This window comes from Rhamphochromis longiceps, linkage group LG14 (assembly GCF_057381845.1).
Source record: "Rhamphochromis longiceps isolate RC_006_pf linkage group LG14, R_longiceps_female_GT1.1, whole genome shotgun sequence".
NCBI classification, from domain to species: domain Eukaryota; kingdom Metazoa; phylum Chordata; class Actinopteri; order Cichliformes; family Cichlidae; genus Rhamphochromis; species Rhamphochromis longiceps.
The window spans coordinates 20,927,847-20,946,952 of NC_140570.1; the positions used below are offsets into that span (position 1 = coordinate 20,927,847).

The 19,106-nt window shown below is 38.6% G+C and overlaps 1 protein-coding gene across 2 annotated transcripts in view; it reads right to left on the reverse strand.

Moving 5' to 3' along the window:
- The window catches only part of LOC146653983 (leucine-rich repeat and fibronectin type III domain-containing protein 1-like protein), a 208,982-nt gene that overhangs the window by 85,280 nt on the left and 104,596 nt on the right, over nucleotides 1-19,106 (reverse strand). For both annotated transcript variants that reach the window (XM_085429513.1, XM_085429512.1), the window contains exons 3-8: nucleotides 11,574-11,790; nucleotides 9,146-9,297; nucleotides 8,757-9,010; nucleotides 8,357-8,600; nucleotides 8,049-8,206; nucleotides 6,891-7,271 (exon numbers count right to left, since the gene is read on the reverse strand). In XM_085429513.1, the coding sequence (XP_085285639.1) occupies nucleotides 6,891-7,271; nucleotides 8,049-8,206; nucleotides 8,357-8,600; nucleotides 8,757-9,010; nucleotides 9,146-9,297; nucleotides 11,574-11,766 (1,382 nt within the window). In that variant the 5' untranslated portion in view covers nucleotides 11,767-11,790. The remainder of the gene's footprint in view (nucleotides 1-6,890; nucleotides 7,272-8,048; nucleotides 8,207-8,356; nucleotides 8,601-8,756; nucleotides 9,011-9,145; nucleotides 9,298-11,573; nucleotides 11,791-19,106) is intronic.

The following is a 19,106-nucleotide window of genomic DNA, read 5'->3' on the forward strand; positions in this document are numbered from 1 at the left end:
CGAGGACATTGTTGAGAATCTGTCAGAGGTGGCTGGAGCCCACGAAGGAGGTCCATTAGGAAGAGGGGGTCCCATGGCACCTGAGAATGGAGATGAAGTTGAGACTCACCAGTGTGACCGCGAGGGGAGTAACAGTTCGGCAGCCCTTAGCTTGCCTCAGTCAGAAGTGGAACCTGAGTTACCTCGACATGAGTGCTGTGATGAGCAGGTAGGAGACTCTCAGTCTAGCTCACGTGAGGCGATCCACCCGACAGAGGCGTCCAGGCCAAATGCTCACCTATTCATCTCTAGGTCATCCAACATACCAGTCACGGCCCACTGTAAACATGGTAGATACTTACCTCGTGCCTTCGGCCACCCTGTGGCCCCCACAACCAAGCCTATCTTCATTCCAAGGCCCACCGGTCGTCCAGGTCCCATATATCTCTCTTCTCTAGCCCATATGTAGTTATTAGGAAAAAGCCCTAAACTATGGTGGTTACTTAATCCTAGAGAACCAAACATTCCTAAGTGCTTGAAGTTTTAATTTAACCCTCCTGCCTTCTTGGGACCTTTTTGTGCCACTGCTATGTGTTAAATGGCTGCCATTTCCACTGTGTTCAGTGGAATATAACCAAACTTGCCACAGGATAGTTTTTACCTGTCAATGTTAATATTCCAGTGTGAATTCCTTAAATCAGCCTAAAATGGCTGAGCAGCAGAAATCCCCACACCCATCACCCTGGGGACCATTTTCTGCCCATTGACTTCCATTATAAACGCTATTTTTCAACCCCAAATTATCATCATATGATTTTATTTTTTCTTCTTTTCTTGGATGTCAATGAAGACTCAGGGCCTTGAAGTTTTAATTTTTAAATTGCAAAAAAAATGCAAAAAAAATAATGGCAGGTCAAAATGTATGTTGGTGCCAATCTTTGGTCCATCTAAAGGCCTACTTATAATGACAATCACATATTACTTCAACTGGTTTTTTGTGGAAATATTTAGTTTCGTTTTTTGGTTTTTGGGGCTTATAACACAGGGCGCTCATGTAATAACACTGGGATTTGAAGGGTTAAAACAACGAAAATATAATTAAAACTTTACATGAATATTTCAGGGAGAAGTAGTTTTACAAGGTTGGCTAATTTAAAGTGGAATAAAATATGGATATATGGTCTTTTTATGGCGTGGCTGAGAATGGTCCCTAGGGTGATGGGTGTGAGTTTTTTAAAGGATGGCAGGAGGGTTAAGGGTTTGATTATTCACTGTCCGAGATTTGACGAGAATACAGAGATTGGGAGTGTAAATTTGTTTCAAGTGTCAGGAGCCACTTTTGTTGTAGGGGAGTGTGTGGCACCCCTGTGAGGGAATGACCACATTAATATTATTTTGTGTAAAACACTCTAAAACACTCATGTAACGGGACATTTTTCATTGCTATATGTATTTATTTTCAGTTTCTTTAAGAGGATAGAAAATCCATGTAACAGGGATTCATTTTATGTTAGAAAGCAGTGAGGGCGGAACTTTGGTGCTTGCTCCGGGGTTCCGGGGTGCAGTAAGTGGAGCCCACCTTCCGCTGCTTCCTCAGACACGTTCTGGAGGAAAGCAGAGACGCATCGTGTCTTCCTTACTCCGCTCTTCACCTGCTTTTACAGGTAACATATTTGTCATCGTGGTCTTCATCCTTGGGACCCGTAACACATGATCCTAACAGCAAACCTGTGTCACTCAGCAGCAGAGAGTTAAATGGATATGCTTAGCTATGGTTTCTATTTTGTAGAACACATTTTTTTTCTCTTTCCAAATATTCTGTGCTCTTGATGGTCCTCAGCACTTTATATCATCTCCTCCAGACTGCTGCCTTACCTCCTCTCTCTTCGTGGCATTGTGCCTTATCCCTCCTAATGGATATCGACCATAGAAAGACAGAGAGAAGCTGTTCACATATGGACACAGTGGGTTGTTCCTTTTTTTTTCTTCAGCTCAAAGCTAAACTAGTGCAGCATTGATGCATTCTAATGGATGTTAATTTCACAATAACATATGGTAACATCAGACTTGGATTTTTAGCCATGATCTTATAAAAGATTTTCCATCACTCCATCCATTAACTTTTGATTATCCTTATCAGGGTTGCGGGGTGGCTGGAGGCTATCCCAGCTACCACAGAGCGAGAGGTGCGGTCTACTCTGGGTTAAAATAAAGTTTCTTTTAACAAGCAAAACAGGAAAAAAACAAAACTATTGCAATGGGTATAATTTTAGGCATACACTCACCGACTACTTCATTAGTTGCATCTTGCTAATACTGGGTTGGACCCCATTTTTCCTTCAAAACCATCTTAATTCTTTGTCCCAAAGATTCAACAAGCCTTTGGGCCATGTTGAAAGCATCACACAGTTGTTGCAAATTCATCTGTGAATCTCCTGCCATTCTGAGGGAGCGCTATTGGATTTAGATGTGGTAATTGTGGAAGCTTTTTTAGTGCAGGGAACTAAGTTTGAGATGATCTAAGCTTTGTGCCATTATATGTTACCCAGCAGCTGGATACACTGTGGTCATAAAGGGAAGAACATGGTCATCAACAATACTCAGGCTGTGGTGTTTAAATAATGCGTGGTAATAAGTGGCCCAAAGTGTGCATATCCCCCACTATTATTCCACCATCTGACCTGTTGGTACAGCGCAGGATGAATCTATGCATCATGTTGTTTATGGCAAATGTTGACCCTACCATTCAAATGTCACATGTGAATTTGAGACTAGTCAGAACAGACAACATATTTCCAATCTTCCGCTGTTCATTGTGCCTAACAAGTAACAAGTGGTTATTTGAGTTCGTCTTGCCTTCCCATCAGCTCAAAGAAAGAAGCCTAAAGAAAAGCTCAAAGTCTGCCCTTTTACTCTGACCAGAGACCTGCTGCTTACTGGATATTTTCTCTTTTACTAACCATTCTCTCTAAATCCTAGAGATGGTAGTGGAAAATCCCAGTAGATCAGCAGTTTCTGAAACACTCAGACCTGCCTTTCTGACACCAACAACTATCATGCCATATTCAAAGTCACTTAAATCACTTTTATTCCTGATTCTGATGCTTAGTTTGAACTTCAGCAGGTCATCTTGACCATGTCTACATGTTTAAATACAGTCTATGCAGTCATTACCCTGTGATTAACTGATATTTAAACAAACAGTTGAACGTGTTTACCTAATAAAGCAGTATAACAATAATGTTACATAGCATAAATACATATGATGATTTTTTAATGAATTAATTATTGTATGTAAAGATTAATACTTACTCATGAATACGTACTAACACATTGGAATTAGCTGCAATAGGATATATTTTAAAAATACATTATAAAATTACAAAGTAACTGTTTTTTCTAAAGAAACAAGGAAATATTTTGGTATGATGTTTATACCTCAATGTAGATTATTACTATGCTCCTCATATGTTAAATATATATATAACTAATAGATAGTTAAATAGATAGTTGAAGCAAAATATTTTCCATAACCACGCATCTTATCTTGCTTTAGGACCTAACATAGAACCAAGTCCGCCAGAGCTTATTGTCATATTTTTACATGCTGCAGTGCCTTTTGTGGGAGTATTTCAAGTTGCTATTCATCAATACAACCATTATAGCCTAAATTTTAACAATATGTATGCATTAAGTCCACAGTAACTACATAAATTGCAAAAAAGTGCAATAAACTGCAAAAAAATTGAAAATCGTTTTGTTTTTGTTTTTTTAACAAATATTTCTAGTTAGAGTAATTTAAGAGGCTTAACCCTCAAAACTGTAAATACAAAAAAAGTTGTGCAAAATAGTTTCCAACCACAGGAAATATATTTTGAGCGTCTTCTTATTTTAATTTTTGACCGTTTAGCTATGTTTTACGGCTAACCGTGACCTAGGACAAGCTGATGGCATAAGATGTAAGTACAACTCCTCTGGTTTCATATGGAAAAAAAATTATTGCGCTAGCTTATGTGGCTGCAGTTCTGCCCGCTCCGACCGGTCTTAAAAAACAACAACATTACAAGGACATTTCTGAAAACCCCATTTCCATCTCACAAGTGTTGCAATTTCACAAATGAAGAGGAACTTTCTTTCTCCTGTCAGCACGAATGGATTCAATTCTGTCAAAGGTTCTTTCAAGACTTATTTCCCCCGAGACAGAATTATAACTGTTGATCAAGACTAAAAAGGCTAAATTGGATTTTAGATAATTTTGTAGAGCGGTAAAAACATTGTTGATTTACTTCTTCAACCACAGAAGACAGAGTGAAATATTTTACCATTCAATTTGTGGCTCACATAATAAATAAATAGTCCAAAATACGCATGTCAGATATTATTAAAGCCACCTGTCACTCACAACATTGCATCTAACATCTGGCAGATTTTCCAGACCTGTTGCCACGACAACTCCTTATATGTAAAAACCCCATAGAACTGAAAATAAGTAGGGCTTACCCAGGCTTTCAGAGAGACAGAGTTAGGCAATAATTTTGGTTTTTACACAGCAAGAGCGAATGTGAGAGATTCTAAGAGCACTTTAAAAAGAACAACTTAGAAACAAATTTAACTGGAACCCCTGGAAGTGATTCGTAGTAGGTAACTATGCGTTTTCCTTGAATGCCGATGAAGCAGTAGAGGGAAAGAAATCTCCCTCACTGAATTCCAAAGAAACATCCTGTATCAAAGGTATCAAAGAAACCCTTTATCAATAAAACTCAGAATATGAACCACCAACAGCAATGCATCCCTATATAAACCCAAGGCTTTAAACAATCAAAAAAATGATGGTGTGGTTTATACACCAACTTTTTTTCATCCTGCTGATATTTTTTTTCAACATGGCATTAAATGCATAGGCAGCACTTTACAATATGGTATACAAAATTGCAAGTATTTATCAAGGAGCAATTTTTTAAGAAATGAGAAGATCTGCTCCTTGAATGATGCAAATCAGATGTTTAATGTAAGCAAACTGTCAGTTTATATGTATCTAATTCAAAGTGGTGAATGTCTTCATTTGCTTATTTGAATCAGCGGGGATTATTTATTAAGGTCAAGGTTTTATTGTTCCCAAGTCTGTCTTAATTTTTGTCTTTTATGCCAAAGAACCAAAAGAATTAAGAGGGTGAGAGACAGAGAGGGTTAGAGAGAAAGAGAAAGAAAGTTGTTCCAAAGAGAATCCATCTAGGTTTTAAACTAAGCACTTGTAGCCAAACCACATGCAAATCTGAGTGCTGCTGACCTCAACTGAGGATACTGTCAGGTGGTGGAATGAATACTTCAAAGGCCTCCTGAACCTCACTAACATGCACTTAGTACAGGAAGTAATGCCTGGCCAATCACTGTGCCTGAGGTGTTTAAAAGAAAAACTCCCCTGTGGCCAAGCCCCTGGATGAGATTTTCCCTGACTTCCTTAACCCTTTAAAGCCTGTACCATGAAATAATTATCAGAAAGCTCAAATGTTTTGAAAATGGGGTGTTTAGTGAACCTCCCAATGAAATAAAAAATAGTAAAACAAATTAAAGATAGCATTGCATGTATGAGTTTTAAATTGTATCAAATTTGCTACATCAGACTTTTTTTGTTTGCATTTTATTCCTTAAAAATGTATTTTGCAATTTATTTTGGTTTTTCAGATTCACACTGGTGATGTTAATGTGTCAAAAAGACACGTATCTGGGAAGGTCTACATCTATGTGAGGTCGCTTCTGGTGTCTGTGGTCGCTGTTCCGCAAGTCATGTGGTTAGGTCATCTGTCTGAATTTAAGCTGATGATGGTCTTTAGTATCACTTTTCTAATTCTAATTATATACTATGTTTAGGGGCTGTAAAGCAGCCATAACAGTATTAAAGTCCATCTACCATCTGCTCATATTGTAGAATGCAATTGGATAAATGCACAAAGAGCACTAAACCTCAGAGTTGCAGCAACAACATAGGTCACATAGCCTGTCACAGTAAAAATCAATTCTGGGAGTTTTTTTGAGGTGAGTAATTTTAGTCTTCCAAGATCTCAGAAGACTAGAATTCGACCAAATCCCACTTAAAAGCCCTGCTGTCATAAGAATGAACATAATCATGATTTACTCATTTAATTTTGAGGTCTCATAAGAGTCTAACATGGCGTTACTTTTGTGTGATTAATATGTTTAACCACAAAATCAACTCCATCCATCCATCTTTGAAAGAATCTTTGATTCTTCTACAATTTCTATTGACATGACAGTTTGTTCTAAATAAACCATCAGAGCATGTATCTTCTTGATTCAGTCATTTCTTAACGTAATGTTCCTCCCTTTTCCACATTAACACGTTAACTATATTTGACACTCAGATCAAATCAGAGTCACATCTGACATAGTGCTGACATTGCCGTCCTCCTCAAACAAAGCCACAAAACATTTAATACTAACTCATTCATAAATTTATAATGTAAATGCTGACAAAGAAAGCATACAGCAAACTCATCAGGACAGCAATAAAGCAAACTAAATGACAACCGTTGTAACTTGTTCAACAGACATTTGTGACATTTGGCCCTTATTCCCCCGTATTCACCGTACCCAACAATGGCTCTGTTCCACCACAGATGTCTTTATCATTTCGCCTGATTAGACTTTTACGACTGGATGACACTATCATTATCATCTGCCCTCATCCTCATTGCATTTGCTGATGTCTCTTGATTAACTTACACAAAGCTGCAGATACACACAGAACCATGCATAGAAACCCATACACACACTTACAAACTCATAAAGGCAGATAGATAAATGCATTTTACTATTATGACACCATAGAAACATCAGACAGAAAATTTAAAGACACAAGGCAAATAATGAATTGACAGTGCAGACAGACAAACCTGTAAACGAGTGTGTCGTCCCCAGAGCTGTTGTACTGGACTTGGAACATCCTGACTCCAGATGTAGGGGTTTGACTGCTCCATCTAATCAGGGCAGAGTTTCCTGTCAGCTCCACCAATGAAACCCTCCTGTCTGCTCCTCTTGTCTCATTGTTGGGAAGTGCAACCTTGGAGGAGGTCAGGATGTCAGAAGGGGCTGGTTCAGAAGAAGGATCTCGACTGCGGCTTGTGCTGTTTGCCAGATGGGGCATTGCTGTGACGACTAGCTCCACCCTTCCCGTGGATTCACCTGCCGTGTTTGAGGCAATGCAGGTGAAGTTTCCTGAATCCTTTAGGGATGTTACATTGATCTCTAGGCTTCCATTAGGGAAGACTAATGTTCTGAAAAAAAAGTGAAATGGAAAATGAAATATCATTAAGATAGCAATCAATTGATCGATACATGAAGTCAAATGTGAATGTTACGAAAAGTAAGCTGTCTGCTGGATTCTTATTAGATAAACTGGATATTATTATAAGGAGTATCTGATACTGACAATATCATACCACCAATATCTACGGTACGTTGACAATATTTAGAATGACTGTTATGCTAATGTTTCTAACTGTGTGCTTTGGCATAACCAAAGGTGGCACTTGACAAGAAAAATGCTACTTATGTATTTTCCTTTGTAATTTGAGTAATACAAATTACAACTGCTGAATCAAAAAAGACTTTTGAAAGAAAAGAGTTACAACACTCAAAACACTGTCAGTGATTTTATAATACATGTTTTTAATGCAAAACCATAACTAGGCACTCATACCTGTGCCAAGTGGGTTACCCAATGAAAATTTTAGCAATACATTATAGGTGAGGAGATTATGGCCTTAACAAATATTGTCCTGAACCATTTCAGATTGGCCCGCACATGTCAAGTGCCTACACCCCCCTACAATATCTGACTTTCTGACATAGCACAAAACTGGAAGAGCAGAATATTGTAAAAACTCTGTTGCATATGCCTGTGTGTTTGCCAGATGTATAGTGGCAAACTCAGTGGGCAAGTCATATTCCATAGATTAATACCACAACTTTAATTTTTCAATGAATTTACAATGTACAGGGAAGAAATGTAGTATACTGGATTAAACTAGACCATATGTTGTTGTTATTACCTGGATCCATTGGATATGAGTCGCCCTTCAGGGCTGATCCAGTGGACTTCAGGCTCAGGGTCACCATTTGCTTTGCACTTCAGACTGGCAGGCTGACCTTCCATAGCCACAGTATGAGGTGACTTTCGTGTTAGAACTGGTGGGTCACAAATAAACTCCTACCATGAAAAAAAGATAAGGTCACACTTCCAATGTCAAAGTGATATATTATTATTATTTTTGTTATAGAACAAAAAAGCCTAGTGTCAAACTTTGCCATTTTTTTCAATTACTGCATAAAATTATTAAAAAATTGCAAAAAGTATCACCTCTTCCGGTATAGTCCAGAAATACTTGGCACTAAGGTCTGGGGGAGAAGCGCACGTTTCCAGATCATCTTCTCTGGTTAGTCTCCTCAACCACAGAAGTTCACAGTTACAGTGAAGAGGGTTACCTCCAAAACTCAACACAAGAGAGGAGAGGGGGGAGCCTTTGGACTTGGCATAAACTGGGATTCTAAGGAACAATGGGTCTGGGGGAATTTTCTTTAGCTTGTTCGACGTCATGTCTAACCTGTTAAAGGACGGCATACAGAAAGAAGGGGAGGGACGGACAAGAGAAGAAGGGAGTTATTTATAAAACCAATAGGGAGAGGCAACAATATACCAATTCAATGCTGCATTTGTACATCACAAAAAACACACCATTTGCCCTTTTCTATGTCCTTACCTTGCCAGTTTGTGCAGGTTGGTGAATACTCCCTGGGGAACATTTTCTATGAGGTTATGATCCATATTTAGGGTGTTGACATTGGTTAGGCGTCCAATTGTGTCCCAGGGCACCTGGGCAAGGTTATTGTAACTAAGGTCCAGGTCTTCCAGTGTGGACAGAAAGTCATCAAAGGCATGGGGAGATATAGAGTGAAGCTGGTTATTGGCCAGGATCAGATGCCGAAGGTTGGTCAGACCTTTAAAATGGTCATCCTGGTTGTCAAAAAAGAAAAACAAAAGGCAGTGAGTGGGTGTAAGTAAGAAATGATAACGACATGTGAGTGGATTATAATAAACCAGGGATCTCTCTTTTTAATTCAATGTCATCCATCCAGCCACCCATGTTACCTTTATCACAGTTAATCTATTAGAGTCTAGGTGGAGCGCTCTCAGGCGTCGCAGGTCACTAAAAGCAGAAGGAAGAATCTGGCTGATGGTGTTTCTGGACAGGGTTAGATGCAACAAGCTGGTCATGTTGGCAAAGTCCTTTCTTCTGACAGCTGGAAACAAGCGTAATAAACACATAAAAAGACCTCATCAACAAAGTAAATTAAGAATCATTATATACTGTACACAGAGAAGTCATCAGCTGGCTCATGAACTGTAAATATGTTGAGTGGGGGGCTGAAAAGTGGAATCCCCATGACATTGGGCAATAGAGTTCCTACGCGGTAAGGAGGACATTCCCCACATAGCAAAATTGGTATGTCCCCAATCTGGCCCACACAATGTGCTTACACATGGCCCACATACCACAAGGAATGATGGCCTTTTGGTGGCCCAGATCAGGTTTGCCAGAGGTGGCCCACACATGGGCCAGCACAAGACCAGCTGCAGACACACTGGTGGTCCTGTGCTGGCCCATGTGTGGATTACCTCTGGCAAACCTGATCTGGGCCACCAAAGGTCCGCCATGTTTAAGTTGTGTGCAGCCACGGGCCAGTTGCAGACACACTGCTGGCCCAGATATCAGCCTAATGTGTACCTTTATCAAGCCATGTAATAACAACATGTGCCGAAACATAATAGTGCAAAAGTAACATGACAAAACTCTGTTCGCAGTGAATGGACTGATTCTTATATAGCGCTTTTCTACTCTATTGGATTACGCAAAATACTCTATACAACATGCCACATTCACCCAATCACACACTTTCCCTAGACTGAGTGCTTCCTAATTACATTCATAAAGTAAATTGTCACTAGGTTTTGGATAAAATGTACACAATCCTGTCAAATCTGCATTTGAAATGTTGGCAACTATAGCAGTATAGTATTGCAACATGGCATTTGGGTCTTCTAACTAAAATAGGAAAATAGGAACATAAATAGTGCCATCATTGCCAGACATGGCCCACATCTGGTTGATATACACCTCGCCATGACACCGGTCAGTCAGAAGTGCCAGCTTTATGCCAGATTCAGGGAAGACCTGTTTCCTATGGGCTTGGGGCACATAACCCAAACCACAATCGAGCCAGATATGGCATGCCATCACATAGACAGTGCCATCTATGCCAGGCCTGGTGCACATCTGGTTGACATACACCTTGCCACGACACCAGTCAGTCAGAAGTGCCTGCTTGATGCCAGATCCAGGCCAGACCTGTTTTCTATGAGCCTGGGCCACATAACCCAAACCACAATTGGGCCAGATGTGGCATGCCATCACATAGACAGTACCATCTATGCCAGGCCTGGCCCATATCTGGATGACATAAGTCTTGCCAGAAGTCAACCAGTAGTGCCAGCTTGATACCAGATCCAGGCCAGACCTGCTTGCTATGTGGGTCTGGGCAAGTCAGGTCCCTCCAGACATCAGCCAACTTTTCAGAAAATATGACTCCTCAGCCATAAAAACTATTGATTCAATTCATTTTTCTGTTCAACCAGTTGTTGGTCCATTCATGCTATTAAACTGTTCATAAAAATAAACTCCATATGTGAATGTTAATGACATTAACAACAAACCTAACAGAAGCTAGGAAGGGGAAAAGAAGAAAGGTGATCGAAGAATGCAGGAGAATATACAGCTCGATAAAAGTCACAATTAATACAAGAAAAAAGTCAAATTGAAAGCAAATATATGGTGAGCAAATTCACAGAAAGATAAATAGACAAACTGACAAAATATAGAAAAAACAAAAGGCTAAATAAAACAGTTTAGGATAATAAGTAAAACCAACACATAAGAGGAAGACTGAATGTGGTTCTCTCAAACAGGGTAATGCAAAACTTAAATTAATTAAAATTTAAATGATCATTCAGGGTACTGTTAGATCTTTTTTTATAGCTTGTGTGCCTTTTGTTTTGGAGAACCTAGGAATAGAGCACTAACGGGAATCCAGATTAAAATAACAAGATAAAGCAGCACTTCAGTTCTTATAAAATAAGTATGTTTCAAAGTCACTCTTTGATATAAGCAGATGAATCATGAATGAGCTTAACTATGCTGAACCATAAATAACAAAAAAAGTATTAAAGTTAAAAAGAAATACTCAGGCTCATGAGAAAAAAATTAGTCATTGTCAGGCAGAGACAACAGAAAAGCTTCGTGACTGAAGCCAACATTTGTACTCACTGTTAACAAACTCTTCAGTTACAACCAAGTGTTCTGAAATAAGATAAATATGCTGCCAATTATCAGCCAGCCTTTTAGTTCATTTTCATGTATACAGCCAAACCAAGCAAACTCGCTGCAAAAGGCTGGAATACTAGTCAAATTTCAGAGGCATATTAAAATAATGAAATGCAGGACAGACTGGAACGCAGTTACCTGTAATAAAGTTCTCCTGAAGCCGTAGCTCCACGGTGCGTCGATCAATGGCAGCAGGAACAAACAGCAAGCCCGTCTTGGAGCAGAGGATAGCGAGAGATGGGGAAAGGCTCTGGCACATGCAGCGTTTCGGACACGGCTGTCCCCTGCATGCTGCTGCCAGCAACAGCAAAGAGAACCACAGCCGTTCCATTATCCTCCACTGGCAACAGGGTAACTGGAAGACAGAAAGGAAAGAGCAATAATTTAAAGTAGATATGATGAAGAAGCAGATATACATAAAAAGGATAATGTCAGAAAGTGGCAAACTGAGGTGAATCAAAGGTGAAGTCTGTCTTTGTTAGCTTGAAAAATCAGCCAGCCAACTGCAGGACTTTAAAAATCTAAACACTATGATTTGATTCACAGTTGGCAGTAGTCACCTTGTTGCATTTCAATACAAGTACATGCAATCGTAGTCATAGTTTACCAGACTGTGTGGCAGCCAACAGCTCGTAGGTAAGGCAATCTCCAAGCAAAATTATATTGTCCAAAAAGGTTCTCTTCTTTACAGTTTGGGTTATATGAAAAAACAAATGTGGTTCTCAAAGTGTCAGCAAAGTCATCAAGGATGCACTTCTACATGTCACAGTTTACCAAAAAAAAGAGTTCCACTCTCCCACTCTCACACCAAAAATAACTCGTGATTTTATATCTGTGTTTCAGTAGGCAGCGCTATGTTAGTCGTACCAGTTTGACTAACAGGTATATCTGTGCCATGGAAATTCTGTTCAGCAGGGGGTCTTGTCTGCTACTTCTCTAACCGGCTTCTACCTTGAAGCCTCAAAAACTCTAAAAAGAACATTATTAACAAGGCGTGACAGTCTACTATAGCATCTGAATATTTTAAATATCCAGTGTTTCCATTTATGTTAGAGTCCAAAGAGTGAATCTTATGCATTAAAAATAGAAAGCATAATACGATCATATCCTTTTTTAATGTACACAGAACAAAAATAGTAACTTGCTTACTCATAGATATCTACTTTTCTGCCACCCTTTTTTATTTGACTCTTTCTGTGGCATGCAATGTATTTCCTTCCATTAACTGATAATTAGTGCATGCCCATGTCCTGCTCTACTACTTAAATGCCATTTTAGACCATTGTTAGGTGGTTGCCAGGTAATATGATGGTGTCATTAAAATAAAAATGATATGATGCTTTTATCAGGCTGCATAATTCAATTCAATTTTATATATATAGCGCCAAATCACAACAAAAGTCGCCTCAAGGCACTTCATAGATACAGAGAAAAACCCAACAATCATATGACCCCCTATGAGCAAGCACTTTGGCGACAGTGGGAAGGAAAAACTCCCTTTTAACATTCAGGGTAATGAGATTGTAATATGTAATATAGATTAGAGATGGCACGATACCACTTTTTTATGTCCGATACCGATACCGATATCATAAATTTGGATATCTGCCGATACCGATATGAATCCGATATAATAATAATAATAATAAATTTTATTTATGAGCGCCTTTCAAGTCACCCAAGGACACTTTACAATAGGATAAAACACTTAGTAAAACAATGGCAGAATAAGAACAATAAAATAAAGCACAAGATAAAATGAACAAACAGTGGATTCACAGTGAATATGCAGATTTGAACAGATGAGTTTTGAGTTGGGATTTAAACTGGGGGAGAGAACCAATATTTCTTATTTCAGGGGGCAGAGAATTCCACAACCTGGGAGCAGAGCAGCTGAAAGCTCTGCTTCCCATGGTGGTGAGGCGGAAGGAAGGTACAGTAAGCTGGACAGAAGAAGAAGAACGAAGTGAACGGGCAGAACAAGTGGTGGTTAACAGGTCAGAAAGGTAAGAAGGAGCGAGGTTATGAAGGGCCTTGAAGGTGAGCAGAAGAAGTATAGTGTTTTTTAATCAACAAAACTGTTTTTTAAATATCTTGCTGCATTTTGTATAAGTTCATACTCAAGTTTAAAACAACAACTACACTAAAGCTATTCTGTTATACCTGTATGCAAAAAAAAATATTTCATAGTTCAGCAATACTGATCAATCTAATAAACTTAAACCTACACCATCCTCCCTATTCTGGTATTTTAAAGAGTACTTAGCATAAATATTAAGCAACCTAACTAATAGGGTTCCGACTCCCAGCAACAACAAAAATAAAAAAATAAAAAAATAGGGAACCACCCCTCACGCTCCACCTCATGATGCTTAATCGACGTAATCAACCTTAATTTGATGCAGTGTGAAAAAAAATGCACAGAAATCAATTATTTTTCAAGAAATATTAAATAGATTCAACATCTTTCTTCAACAAAATTGCAGACTGCACAGATGGTACCTTCCCAAAGGAAAAAGTACTATAGCTTACTAGGGTATATATATATATTAGACTTAATAGTCACTATATACAGTAATTGACTTCTATTCATTTTACATCAGATTAAAACTTTGGGTGTCAGATAATTATTTATTAAAAGCTAGACATTTTAAATGAGAATAAGAAAGAAAAGTATGTCTTTGTGCCCCCTTTTCCCTGTTAATGCCCTATCGGCCCCCCTGGCTAAACTTTGCTAGATCCTCCCCTGCACAGTCAGCTACGTAGAAAAAGATCCTCGAGTAGAAAGTAATATTAAATACATTCTAACAACAGCTGATCAAGCTTAAACGTGCTGCTGTTGTTCAGCCGCTGGTTTCCTCTTTCTGGTGCAAAGTGGGCCAAAAGCAAACAAGAGACACGGACTCGAGACAGAAAAGCCGATCAGCTGATCGTTAAGCAGTTTCATGATTGAAGTAGCAGCAAGAAGAGGCAGTCGCTCCATATATCGTTTGTTAAGCTTAACGCAGGAATGCTTTACAAACATTCAGAGATGGACTTACACACTTGCTTTACTTCTCTCGGGATAACTTTGTCGGAGATGAAATGCCGGGTTGCTAGCGAAGCTCCAAATGCTATCCAGACCACCGACAGGTCCCGCATGCCACAGCCGCTCTATCAGGTGATGCATACTGCTCCGACGTGCTAACGTTCTGAGGTGAGTTACGGCATGTTGCAAGTTTTGTGAGGTGCTTTTGTGATATTTAATGGATCGGATTACATTTTTTATTTTTCTCCGATATCCGATCCAGTAATTTAGGTCAGTATCGGACCGATACCGATACGTAATATCGGATCGGTCCATCTCTAATATAGATTAGAACATAATACATTTTTTATAAGGTATATAAATTTGATGTCATCCAATTAAATAACACAATGCTTTTATAAGGTGTTATAGGTCCACAAATGCTAAAGGTGAGTCATTTTAACCCACTGATAGGTGGTTGCTAGACAACAGGATGATGTTATATCTGATATACATAAGAACATTCAGAGGCCTAAGATGTACCTGTTTGCTAAGTATGGTTTCTCAACTCATCATAGCAGCTGACAGAGCGTTTGTTTATCACAGTAAGATTCTACTGTACCTCCCTCACATTTCCTTCATGCAACACATTATTCACATTTTTCTGTCATCGAGCCTTATATTTCATTTTCTCTTCACACTTAACTCGCTCCATTACTTCAACTACAAACCAAGATGAATGCATCACATGAAGCTCTTCAGTAATGTGCAAAATGTGATGTTACAAGTCTTACTCTGTCACTCTGCAGCCCACTATGCTCTAGCTGCTTGTCATTCAATATATTAATTCTATTCTGTTTAACAAAGGGGTAGAACCCAAGTCAAAACATAGCAATCATCATACTTCAAAAACAAGTTTACAAAAATTAAGAAAAAAGGAAAAAAAACAATTCTCTATCAGTTCATGTTTGAGAATATGAAACATAAGAACAGTGATTTAAATTGGCTGAAGCTACACAAAGTTTGCCTTTAACAATTGTAATGTGTTAATCTTTTTTTTTTTTCCATAAAAAAAAAAGAAAAAAAAAAGTAATGTGTTAATCTGAATCATGTATTCGTATTCTGACTATGAGTTACAGCAAAAGGAAATTTTCATTCTCTTGCTGGGACTTCAGTTTCCTTATACATATTGCCTTAATTTATCTCATGTGTACTCTGTGGCGGACAGAATCTAAACTCTGACATTGTTATTATTATTATTTTTATTTCAAGATGTTTGAAGTATTTAATTTTTAAACTGTATCAAATGTATCTTTTTTCCCTATCCAGATTGATTGTATGTCTCCTTCCTTCAAATGATATGATATCAGCTGAGTTTGGATGATACAGATCTTGATTAGAAGCCTAAAGTTTAAATGCAGTTTCTACAATTCCTGGGGCAAAAAATTGGGTTTCCCACATGGTTCTTTTAAACATGTCTCACTTCCTACCAAATTTTCATCACAGGTTTAACAGTTATAGTAATGTTGCTTACCTCTCACCACTGCCATTGCTTGAATGGACACCATGGTGACTTTTCCTTAAAAATCATGACAATAATGTATCTGTCTTTATCTACATACCACTTTCAACACTTAACAATTCTGAATGTGTCCATTCATAATAATGGGTAGCCACAAAAAAGCATTTGATTGCTCTAATACATCTCACTAGCTCTTTTTTTTATTGGCAATAAGATTAAAATAACCACGGATGGTACATTTTACATATTCGCTATACAAAAGAGACGTCCCTTGCTGAGCCTGTGTGCCTCGGGGTACTTTCTTGACAATTGAAAAGAGGCCTAAATTTTGAAAATGGTCCTCACAATAGGCTTTGTCTGAAGACTGATCAAGCTGTGAGAAACACTATTGTAAAAGTGACTGAATGAATCCCATATGTGAAAAGGGGCTCTTTCCATTTTATTGTAATGCCTCTTTAATGTGTTTATTTTCCATGAATCCTTCATGTCCTTAACCCACTCATCCAGATCCTATGTATTCATAACGTATCTTCAGTGTAATAACTGCTACACTTTGAACATTTAGATATACCTCACTTGGTTTTCTCACTCATCCAGACTATGGGGGTTTCAGGCGATTCAATTATGGATATATGTTTTTTGCTTTATGTGGAATTCAGTGGGGATGCTGGTGATGAGTCACCCACCCTTACTTACAGCCATGCCTGTTTGTCTGTAAAGAACTAATAACACCACAGAAACAAATGCAAGCTGTGTGTATTTGCTGCCACTTAGATTGGGCCATTATAATTGCTGGCAATAAATTGAAATACAATAAAAATGCTCTGCTAATGGTTTGTTAAGATACTGGTCGGAACCAGCTGAAACAGTAAATGGAGAAATTTAGGGACAAACACAAAATTAACACAAAAAAATCTGCTTTTGCTAAGTAAAACAGATCAGAAGTGATTCTAGTTGATTTCCATTTTTATTTTCTTTGTTTTGTTGGTCTTATTTCAGAACACCTGGTCGGGAAATGCTCAAAAATCTGGTCTCCACCATAATACTTTGCAGTTTACAACCACTCACAGACCAGGCCTTTCTCATCAGTTTATTCAGTCTTTTGGTGTCTGATGCTGCTCCACCAGCAGACCGCAGCAAAGCACACTGCACTCGCCACAACTGACTGACAGACAATCTCCAATATTTTGCTGTGTAATTTGAAGGATCTCATCTTCCTCCAGAAAGAAAAATTCTGCTCGTAGAGCCTCTGTGCTGGTTTTCCAGTTTAGTCTGTTGTTGATAATAATGCAAGGCCACTTGTATTCCTCCAAGATGTCAACATCAACATTCTGTGTTCCAGAACAGACATACACAACTGAAATTTGGAGGCTCGGAAGCTGAATAGGAATGGGGACAGTCACTTGTGGAGTTCCTGTACTGCACACCACCAAATCAGACATGTCACTGCTAGAGATGGACTGATCCGATATTACCTATCGGTATCAGTCCGATACTGACGTGAATTACTGGATCGGATATCGGATAAAAATAAAACAATGTAATCCGATCCATTAAATATCAAAAAAGCACCTCACAAAACTTGCGACACGGCGTAACTTGGCTCATAACCGTAGCACGTTGGAGCAGTGAGCTCACGTGATAGAGCGGCTGTGTGTATTTATAGCCTCGCTACCAAACCAGCATTTCATCTCCGATGAATTTATCCCAGAGAGAAGTAAAACAGCTTAAGCTTAACAACCGATATATGGAGCGACTGCTTCTACTTGCTGCTACTTCAATCGTGAAACTGATCAATGATCAGCTGATCGGCTTTTCTGTCGCGAGTCCGTCTCTCTTGTTTGTTTATTGCTCACTTCGCACCAGAAAGAGGAAACCAGCGGCTGAATAGCAGCACGTTTAAGCTTGATCAGCTGTTGTTAGAATTTATTTAATATTACTTTCTACACCAGGATCTTTTTCTACGCAGCTGATGGCTGGTAACTGTGCAGGGGCGGATCTAGCAAAGTTTAGCCAAGGGGGCCGATAGGGCACGAACAGGGAAAAGGGGGCACAAAGACATACTTTTCTTTCTTATTCTCATTTAAAATGTCTAGCTTTTAATAAATAATTATCTGTATCTTACACCCAAAGTTTTAATCTGATGTAAATTGTATAGAAGTCCATTACTGTATATTGTAACTGTTAAGTCTAATATACCCTAGTAAGCTATAGTACTTTTTCCTTTGGGAAGGCACCATCTGTGCTGTCTGCAATTCTGTTGAAGAAAGAAGTTGAATCTATTTAATTATTCTTGAAAAATAATTTATTTCTGTGCATTTTTTTCCCCACACTGCATCAATTAAAAGTTGATTACGTTGATTAAGCGTTATGAGGTGGAGGGTGGGGGGTGGTTCCCTATTTTTTTTTTTTGCTGGGAGTTTGCAACCCTATTAGTTAGGTTGCTTAATATTTCTGCTAAGTACTCTTTAAAATACCAGAATAGGGAGGATTGTGTAGGTTTAAGTTTATTAGATTGATCAGTATTGCTGAACTATGAAATATTTTGGGTGCAGTGTATTTTTTACACACAGGTATAACAGAATAGCTTTAGTGTTGTTGTTTATTTAAACTTGAGTATGAACTTATACAAAATGCAGCAATATATTAAAAAAACAGTTTTATTGATTAAAAAAACACTATATCATATTCATATCGGTATCGGCAGATATCCAAATTTATGATATCGGTATCAGACATAGAAAAGTGGTAGCGTGCCATCTCTAGTCACTGCCCAGTCTCACATACTGCAACCTATCTGTCAGACAGCGAGTAATTCATGAGAGGGAGATAATTTTACTGACTTTCTCTGTCTCTTCTCTCAATAACAGCAGCTTTCTTCTGGTTTGATTTCTCCAGCTGTTTCACAGTCAATTCAGATGTTTATCAGATATTGTTATGGGGCTGATCCACAGAGTTCGTTTGACAGGAAGAAGGAGATAAGCGCCAAATCAGTGAAGGTAGTGAAGGTGTGTAGACACCAGGGTGCATGATGAAGGAAGCCACAAATGGCTGTGAGCTGAACCTGTTGGAACTGTATTGTGTATAGTTCATTTGCTCGCTCCAGGCTACCCACTGGCTGCCTGCTACTTTAAAACCAATG